Source organism: Pinus tabuliformis, chromosome 1_2 (genome assembly GCF_031772625.1).
Source record: "Pinus tabuliformis cultivar Carrire ecotype Pingquan chromosome 1_2, CPIR1, whole genome shotgun sequence".
NCBI lineage: Eukaryota > Viridiplantae > Streptophyta > Pinopsida > Pinales > Pinaceae > Pinus > Pinus tabuliformis.
In genome coordinates, this window is record NC_142298.1 from 559,565,334 (window position 1) to 559,575,659 (window position 10,326).

The 10,326-nt window shown below is 35.5% G+C and overlaps 1 protein-coding gene and 1 pseudogene across 1 annotated transcript; one reads left to right on the plus strand and one right to left on the minus strand.

Moving 5' to 3' along the window:
• Nucleotides 1-2,481: 2,481 nt before the first annotated feature.
• LOC149206823 (aluminum-activated malate transporter 9-like) lies at nucleotides 2,482-3,765 on the minus strand. The gene is made up of 2 exons (XM_089393803.1): nucleotides 3,619-3,765; nucleotides 2,482-3,366 (listed from the first exon to the last, which is right to left on the minus strand). Exons 1-2 carry the CDS (start codon nucleotides 3,679-3,681, stop codon nucleotides 2,584-2,586), a joined length of 846 nt encoding a protein of 281 aa, XP_089249929.1. The 5' UTR covers nucleotides 3,682-3,765; the 3' UTR covers nucleotides 2,482-2,583.
• Nucleotides 3,766-4,499: 734 nt separating this feature from the next.
• On the plus strand, nucleotides 4,500-5,417 carry LOC149206824 (calmodulin-like protein 2 pseudogene; annotated as a pseudogene).
• Nucleotides 5,418-10,326: the final 4,909 nt, after the last annotated feature.

Genomic DNA, 10,326 nt, shown 5'->3' on the forward strand with positions numbered 1-10,326 from the left:
GATGCATGATATTACATCTATAGAAGAAGCAAGACGAAAATCAAAAACAGCCGAAAAGAAATCCGAACCAATATTTTGGTCAACAGCGGAAAAAGCTTATGCAAGACGAAGGATACCCCAGTATGTGGACTCAAATAATACAAGATATGTTCCACCACATCGTCGTGAAGATGAAAAATCTAATGTGGAAATGCAAAGGATAAAAGAGGGTAAATGTAAACGCTGTGGTGAGAAGTGGGACCCCAAACATAGATGTGCTAAAGGAAAAGAACCAAAGAACCTATATAATTGTGAAGCAACCAATGATTCAAACAGTGAAGATTATGACGTAGAAGACACAGAAGATGCCCCAGAATTCTCACCAGAACTAGATGATGGAAGTATTCCACAAGTATCATTATCAGCTATGACAGGTATATCACAACCTCAAACTTTAAAGTTAAAAGGACACATAAAGAAGAACAACGTAGTGGTTCTCGTCAACTCTGAAAGCACACACAATTTTCTAGATGCAACCGTGGCAAAGAGACTCAATATATTTTCATTTCCCTTACCAAACATGAAAGTGATGATAGCTAACGGTAAGAAGATTGAAAAGGTGGGAAAATGCCATAAGGTTAAATTGCAGATTCAAGACTTCAGTTTAGAGTCTCCGTTTTTCATAATACCATTAGGAGGAGTAGATGTAGTCTTAGGTATCCAATGGCTACGAACTTTAGGTACTTATGCCGCCAACCATCAAGTACAATTTATAAAATTCAAATGGGGAGGTCAGAAGTACAAACTACATGGATTCCAAGCACCAGAAAATCATGTTGTATCATCATCTCAGATGATAACAATGTAAACTTTGAAACGGGAACTGATACTGTTACCCGTTTCGTAGAGATAGCAAAAAATGACCCGATTTTCAAAAGTGGTGATGCAGAATACACATGTTTTTTTTAGAACATGGTTTTTGGAACTTTAAATTTTTTTCATGTTCAAGGATGAAATCAAGTTTTAGAATGGTAATGATTTTCATGCTGATTTTAAAAAGTGAGTATTCTGCATCACACCCTTTTTTTAAAAGACCTATTTTTTGACTTTAAATTTTCTAGTGTGTGAAATGTAAATAATTATTTCGTAACCCTTTTTTCAAAAGACCTATTTTTTGACTTTAAATTTTCTAATGTATGAAATTTAAATAATTATTTCGTAAATTTAATAATTTTGGAAGTGATCTTCTTCTTCATATTTTCTAGTTTTTATTTTTTTTATTTTTATTTTTGTAGTGGGGCTTTTATTGATTTGCATATTTAAAGAAGAAGGTCGATATTTTACATTTTCGATATTCTACATATTTATACATCATTAATTAAATTTTCAATCCACATAAAATAATTGTCTCTAAAAAACAAATATAAAAATATATATAATTGTCTCATAACCTCCTCCTAGTTAAACCCCTATTTTTGTGTTATTGTAATATGTAGATATAGGTAATATCTTTCTAGTCTTATAATTTCAACCACTACTCTTAATAGATGTAGTGCCATATGGATCATGACCACCCAATTCAACCCTTTCCTCTATGGCCATAATATGTGATTATAGATCATGATCTAGCATCTTATAAGATTAATTTCTCCCTCTAGAAGTTAATAACATGTACATGCACATGACAAGCTTTTAGTATTATAAGTTTAACCTTTACCTCTATGCTATTGTATTTGTGTACATATCATATAGGACATTACAAAATATTTGTTACATCACCAACAATTTTAACCTTTTAATTTAACAAAGTTATAGTAATTTTAGAATGTACTTTTTATTATTTTTAGTACGATAAAATTTATAAAAAAATCCAAATAATTTCTTCTATTTTAAATCATGTTTCATTTTTAGTAAATGTTAATCATCATTCTTTGAAAAAAATTATTAAAATTTTATTAAAATTTTATAAGAGTTTTTTTTTTTCAAAAATTCAAATAAACATATTTTATCATAAAAATCCAATAATAAAAAGGATATTTTAATATAAAAATTCAGTAATGAAAATAAAGATAAATAATTTGTTTTACCATGATTATTATTTTTAAAGTAAAGAAAATTTATAAAGAGATTATTTTTAAAAATAAAATATTTTTATTTTATATTCCAAATTATAAATAAATATATTTTAATGATAAAAATTGTTTAACAAATATAAAGAAACATGTGGCTTATGTTTGAATTTATGAAATATGGATAAAATATGTTATGATGTAAAAAGTTGATTAATAATAATAATTTAATTTAAAGCATTATAATTTAATTGAAGGTAAAATGAATATATAACTTTTTTTTTAAAATACAATTTTTCTTGTCTGGAGAATCTTCACTTTTTCATCTCATCTGTAATATTATTAATAATAATAACCTGAAATTATAATTTAACTGAAAATAAAATCGATGTCTGAAATTTTCTGATCTGGCCCATAAACAATCTATCATATTGAGGGATCTCGCTCTTTAATTTCAGGTGTAAATATATTACTGTCGGAATTCAAATGCACAACATCTCTTAACCATTACACTTCTTGAAAATATACAGAGACACTACTCAGCTGCGTGAGTATAAGCATGAGTGGACACAAAGTCCTTGGATCTTGTATAAATCAGCCCACGCCGATTGATCCCTCCTTCTGTTGCAGGTTTGAACCTAGCAAGCTTCCCTAGCTCATCAACTCCCACTGCAAGGTGCTTTAATCTCGCTGTAAATTCTACCATCAGCGATGCAAACGTAGCAAGAGGAAACGCCTCTGCGAATTGAAGCTGATTTGTTCTGTTAAACTTCCTAGAGGAATAATGGCGGCCTAAGGCTGGAAATGTATTTTCTCGTCTTGGTGTTGTCGGTATGGTTTCTGGACCGTGCCAGGATACAAGTCTCGAACATCTTTCTGGGGAGGGCTTACCCTGGCTCGATTTATATTGTCCCGAAGAATCCATGGAGCAAGAGATCCTCAAGTCTGAGCTTCCTGCAACTGCTCTAGTTTTCCTATGCTCCATCAATTCTACTCCAGCCTGAGATTCCTGTGCTTCGGGTTCAATATTGGAGGTCGTCTCATCTTCTAAGGTTAATTCTTCTTCAGGAGCTTCATCTTTTTCCGGGATTTCTTCGACTATGGACCATTTTTTAGAGTCGATGAAGAGCTCGGGCTCGGCGCGAAGAACCGAGTGAAGCTCCTTTACCGCTGTATCAATTCGTTTCATCATCGGCTCCAGAGGTCCACATCTCCTCATTTCCTTGACGCTCTCGGCCAGTTCTTCCAGAACCTTCACTGCTTCAGTGCTGATTTTTGTGCATTGCCTCCTCAATACATTTCGGACAGAAGGCGGGGTCTTTGGGGGCAAAGTTCTATTTCGAATTTTTCCCCCTTTTTCAAAATTTTGTTTATATGAATAGTTCTAAAAAGAATCTAAAATTTCTAGAAGCAAAGTTTTATGAATGACGTTTCAAATTATAATTCTTTTTTAAATTCTTACTGAACTGAAAAAAAGAATGGAGCACTGAAACCCCATGAAAGATTCTCCGAATTCCACAAGTAAAACACCATTGATAAAGATCTGGTGAAATTATGTAGCTTAATTTACCTGTATCTCAGAGCGTAGACAGCCATGTAATGCAACTACTGAGTAAGCACAATGTCTGAGCATGCCGCCAATTTTAAGGTACTGAGTCCAAGGGTATCTGAAGCGAAACCGCCCATGACGAGGCTCCCATCTGGCACAGTTGGCCTACAATTCACCAATGATCTATTGAGTTAACCAGATAGCCTACATGTTACACCTAAACAATCATATTAACTGCCAGTGTGATTTAATTTGAAGGGATTGATTGCACTGAGATGCTCTGTAGCGGGATTAATGTTCACATATCAGTTCGACACAGAAATGCATGTAAACCCAAAGTTTCCAAATTTGACTTACAAGTTCACAGCACAGAAGGGGTGGCGGGTCGATTCCGGGAATCGACCCGCCGCCCGTCGAGCGAGGCGGGGTGGCCCGGGGGTGGCGCTGTGCGCCGTCGGGCGGGGCGGGGCGGCCCGGGGGTGGCCCTGCCGCGCGCAGCGCCACCCCCGGGCCGCCCCACCCCACCCGACGGGCAGCGGGTCGATTCCCGGAATCGACCCGCCGCCCGTCGGGCGGGGCGGGGCGGCCCGGGGGTGGCCCTGCGCGGGTGGAGGAGGTCGGGGAGGGGGCGGGGGGAGGGAGGGGAGGGCGGAGGGGGCGGGGGGAGGGCCGGGGTGAACATGATGATGAACACTGACAAATATCTGTAGTTGTTTATATATGATGAACACAGAAATGCATGTAGGCTTTCTTAATACGAATCACAACGGTTGTTGCTGCTGAGTTTCGTAGCATCTCACTGCGGTCAATCAAAGGCTTTTAATAGGATTCGCAGGCATTGTTAGCTACCATTCTGTAGCGCCCAAGCAACACGGACCACTTTTTCTTCTTTGCTCTTTCCATTGCAGGAATTATTCACTGCTATGTAATGAAAGGCTTTTAAATAGGAATTGCAGGCTTTCATAGCTACCATTCTGTAACGCCCAAGATACACTGCTCCTTTTTTCTTCTCTGCTCTTTCCATTACAGGAATTATTGAATTGAGGCATCTCATTCATATACCAAACATGTTGTCTCATCTTATCATCAGAAACCCTGCAGTTTCAAATGTTTGTGCCATGCCCATGTACTGGAGCATGATTGCATCCATGGCCCTGAGTTGGGTACAAAAGTTTTATAGCTTCTACAACTTTTATGTTTATGTTTGGGTTTCTGAGATGATGAAAACTATGTTTCCTGAACTTTGCAATCCAAAAGACTCAGATACTATAATGGCAGTTGGTGAATCGTTGTCTGGATGCATGGTTGATGAAACAAGCCTTGAATTTATGAATAAAAGGAGACCGGATATCGTTCATAGATGGGACCTCGCTCGACTGTTCAGTGCCTTGGACAGCAATGGCGATGGCCTGGTTACTGCAGAGGACGTACAAGGGTTAATGGGAAAGCTTGGAATTCAACATATGTCTGATGATCATATGAAATCAGTGATGGGTTCTCTGGAACGGATGAGCTTTGATGATTTCTGCAGCCTTTTTCTGAGTCTGTGGGAGGAAGGTGCTCAAGAGGAGGCAGAGACTGGGGACAATGTGGCTCTGAAGGAGGAGTTGGTGGAAGCGTTCAGTGTTTTTGATAAGAATGGGGATGGGTTCATCAGCCCATGGGAACTTCAACAGGTGCTGCTCAGCTTAGGACTAAAAGAAGGACAAGATCTGGAGAGTTGTGAAATGATGATCGCAAGATTTGACAGAAACTCAGATGGTAGAATTGATTTTGAGGAATTTGAGAACATGATGATGAACACTGACAAATCTCTGTAGTTGTTTATATATTTATTTATTTGATTTATTTGATCTTTTAGTTTTATTCTTTCCCATTTTTCCCACATGTAATCTATACCGATACGACCAGAATACTTTGCAACTAAATATCTATAACATCATCCCAAAAGACAATAGGCTTATCACATGCATTCATACTCGCTACTTCAATAACCCAGCAACCATGACTGAGCAAAGCTTTGAGAAAATATCATAGAGTAACAGAGATGGCAAAGTCCTCTACTAACTAACTAATTTACAAACCAACCAAATATTTTATTACAATAATATATTTCCTATGTGTACAAAGTTATTACAATAAGATGTCTCATATGAATGCATTACGTTAAACTTTGGGCAGGGAAAAGAGTAATCATTTTTCATAATTACACTCTAAATTAAATTAATAATTTATTTAAAAAATTCAAAATAATTCACATACATTTTAACTAAAATTCAAAATAATTCACAAACATTTTAACTAAAATTTTGTTTAAAATATTAATATTATTTTTTATTTAATGTATTTTAACAAATTTCTAATATTATTTTTTAAATTAATTAATTTATTAATATTTCATAATAATTGTGAAATAATATAATGCCTAACCACATAATAATTATCTTCATATAAACATCAATCTTGTATTGATATAAATGTTCACATATCAGTTCGACACAGAAATGCATGTAAACCCAAAGTTTCCAAATTTGACTTACAAGTTCACAGCACAAAAGGGGCGGCGGGGCGGGGCGGCCCGTTTTTTTTGTTTTGTGTTTTTTATTTTATGTTTTGTTTTTAGTATATATTTTTATTTATGTTTTGTTATTTTTATTTTTTTGTTTTGTGTTTTTTCATTGTTTTAATTTTTATTTTAATTTTTATTTTTATTTTTTGAAATTTTAATGTTTTTCGGGGTCATGATAAAATATTTTATGCTATTATTTTGAAATGTTGAAATTTCACCCTTGAAAAAAAAAATTGTTATTCCAGCATCAACACTTTTCGTTTTGAGGGTGTTTTTTGCACAAAATTTACCATTGAGAAAAAAAAAATGTTATTCGATCATCAACACTTCGTTTTCAGGGCATTTTTTGGACAATTTTTGCACCAAAAATTGGTTTTCACCGTCATTTTTAAACATGTTGAAAATTTAGCTTGGAAAAAAAAAGGTGTTATTCCAGCATCAACACTTTTCGTTTTTAGCACTGTTTTTGATGTTTTTTCGGGGTTTTTTGGCCAGAGTTCCCGTTTTGAGTTTATAGTTCCCGTTTCAAAGTTTACATTGTTTGATGAAGCTGAGTCGAAGAAGAGCACTTGCTTATGCAATACAATGTCACCAATTAGAAATGTTATCTGCAAATATGACCAGAGAAGAATCACCAGAGATTCAAGACCTACCTATGAAGATGCCGCCTAGTAGGGAAATTGAGCGTAGAACGGAAGTTAAAGCAGGGTCAGACCTTGTCAACATCAAGCCATACCGATATCCACATCTCCAAAAAACGGAAATTGAGAGATTAATCCAAAACCTTTTACAGTGTGTGACATTGATTATCTTGGAATATCTGCTCAAGTGGAAGGACTTCCCAAAGAAGACGTTTCTTGGGAGAATGAAGCATTTTGTCAACAACATCTGTCATTGCGCATGCTTTGAGTACAAAGCATTCTTTCGAGAGGAAGGCAATGTTATGTAAAAAAATTAGTTAATTTTAGGTTATTTTTTAATTCTAGGTTTAATTAGATGAAAGGGCACGATCATAAGATCATGCCCTTTCCCAAAGGGTGCCCATGGCGGTATATAAGCCAGGCAACCCATTGTAAACATCATCATCTGTAATTCATCATATTAATAAAATATTTATATATATCAATTCTGCATATATCTTAAATTTTCTGTTTCATTTCTTCATTTCTACCAAAAATGATATCATCAACATAAACAATAATTATTAGCAATTTACCAGTGTCAATCTTTGTATATAGATTGTTATCTGCTGACCCCTTTGAAAAACCTTGTTGGTGGAGATATTTATCAAGACGATAGTACCAGGCCCTTGGAGCCTATTTTAGACCATAGAGAGCCTTTCTGAGTTTGCATACAAGTTTTGCATCATTTCCAAGAATGAATCCTTTTGGTTGTTCAATATAGACTTCTTCTTCTAAGTCTCCATTAAGAAAGACATATTTTACATCCATTTGATATACTTTGAATTTCTGAAAACTAGAAAGAGCTAGAAACATTCTTATGGCTTCAAGTCTAGCAACAGGTGCAAAAGTTTCTTCAAAATCTATACCTTCTTGTTGAGCATATCCTTTGCAAACAAGTCTGGCCTTGTTTCTAATAACTTCTCCATTTTCGTTCAACTTGTTTTTGAATATCCATTTAGTTCCTATGATATTCTTATCATGAGGTCTAGGAACTAATTCCCAAGTATTATTCTTTTCAATTTGCTCAAGTTCTTCATTCATGGCCTTGACCCAACATTCATCTCTGCATGCTTCATTTACATTTTGAGGTTTAGTGGAAGATAGTAATGCTAGATAGCTTGAGGCTTCAGCAATAGTTCTTCTTGTCTGCACACCTGCCCTTTTTTCCCCTAAAATTTGAGTTTCTAGATGATTTTTCTGAACATACCTGGACGAAGTCTTTTCTTCTATCATTATCTCTTCCTCTAGTGCTTCATTGGTTTCTTCTTCAGAATCAGTGTGATTTGATGTGCGAAAATGATCCTCATCTTCTTCATTGTCATAATCTTCATCTAAAGCATCCAAAAAATCATCATCTTCAAAAGCCGTCAGAAACCTATAATCATTACTATTTTCATCTTCATCACTATTTGATAAACCATCGCTATCTTCATGAGTATAGTAGCTCTTTTTACGTACACTTTGTTTTCTATTCCATTTTGTAGATTCCTTCCCTTTATCATATTTATCTTTATTAGGACATTTGGCAACATAATGACCGACTCTACCACAGGCAAAACATTTGAAAGGTAGTTTACCTCTGAATCTTTCGGAACCCCGTTGAAGCTTCTTGACAAAGTCTACCTCATCTTCTTCTTCTTAAAGATGTCCTGATTCATTGAGTTATTCTTTTCCTTTTGCTGAAGCTTTAAATGCGGCTTCTCTCATATCTGATGCACTTCCTTTTCTCATCTCAAAGGCAGTTAAGATTCTGTGCAGCTATGTCATAGTAATAGTCTGTAGATCCTGCTTTTCTTCTATGGCAGATGCTTTTGATTCAAACTTAGCAGACAAGGATCTAAAAACTTTTTCAACTAATGCAACTTTTTTTATCTCCACCCAGATTCTTCATGCAATTAACAACCTCATCTATACATAAGAAGTAACTAGCTATACTATCATCAATGTGCATCTTGAGAGTTTCATATTGAATTCTGAGAGTTTGCAGTTTAGCACGTTTACCTAAGAGTCTCCTTCGTAGCTTAGAACAATTTTGTCCCATATTTCTTTGGTGGATTTGGGCTACATAACCTTGACAAACTCTGATTGTGACAGAGTTCCCAACAATCTATTGACAGCCTTGGCATTGGTTTCATATTGTCTTTTACCTGTCGTATCTGTAGGAATTGTTAATGGAAATGTATACCCTCCTTCCACGATTTCCCAGACATCTGTTCCAAGAGATTGAAGATAGGTTGTTGTTCTTACCTTCCAATAAACAAAGTTGCTCCCATCAAATATTCGCGGTCTGATGGATCCCCCGCTTTCTTGATTACTCATGATGATGTATTTTCCTTCAAGCGATCAAGCTTCTTCTGAAGGACCTGCTCTGATACCAATTGTTGGAAATAATACTAAGAGTTGGGGTGAATCAGTATTATCAGATCAATAATTTAATTTTCAAAACTGATTTGTATACACTACTTCAGCTTAGTGAACTAGCGTGTATACGCAATTGTACTTAATGCAACTTGCGTATATGCAGAGATTTTTTGATTTACCTAAATTATCATGCATTGAACATTAACCAGTATATCAATAATTCATTAGACAGTGCAATAAAAGCAGAATAAAGCATCACACATAAGCAACACACATGAACACAAAGATATAAGGTGGAAACCCAATGTGGGTGAAAACTATCTGTTGCAATTGTCTCTGTCTTCTTTTAATAATAAGAAAATTATGTTTATAATTTTGTACTGGTGCAGTCTTATACCAGTACGCAGGCTTCTACCCGCAAAAGGCTACAACCTTCTCTCATTCTCCAGCTTCTACTGGAAGGGAGCTACAACCCCCGAGCTCTTGTACCAGTTGATATGTTTACAAGTATGTAGGTGCCGGCCTACAGAAAGCTACAACCTTCTCTTTTCTTCCAGGGACCACATTTCATAAATTTTCAGACTGAATCCATCAACAACATCATTGAATCATCAAATATATCTGCATCAACCAATCTCCTTTTGAACCAATCACAACTGAATCAATTAATCACTCTGAAAACCCATCAATTTGATCTTTTAGAATGTTGTCACCAGAATACAGTAACCGGAACCCAAGCTAGAACCCAAAAACACTACAGTAGTAAACAGAAGCAACTAAAACATATTTAATAAGGTAGACGCTACTTCCATGTGTCGAACATGCATGCATACGTGCTTTCCTCAAAGTGAACCTCTGTATATGCTGCTTTGATATGTAGAACCAGCGTGTATACGCCCCTTTTCTAAAGTGAACCTGCGTACAGATCTATAAATGATGATTTAAACATTACAACTATTCCAAACTTCAGTCATACCCAGATCATATCATTTACAGAATAATATATGCATCAGTATTCATATCTAGAATATTCATGAGTAAAAACACATAATGGTAGTTCATTTTACACCTTAAGATCCTAATCCATCATTAGATATAGTTCCTCATTATCTGTTA

What these genes read in the sequence shown, in the direction of transcription:
- LOC149206823 (XM_089393803.1), bottom strand. Translation starts at nt 3,681, where the DNA reads ATGCTCAGACATTGTGCTTACTCAGTAGTTGCATTACATGGCTGTCTA. An exon ending in GTCTACGCTCTGAGATACAG is followed by an intron (nt 3,367 to 3,618) that starts GTAAATTAAGCT and finishes TTGCCCCCAAAG; the next exon opens with ACCCCGCCTTCTGTCCGAAA.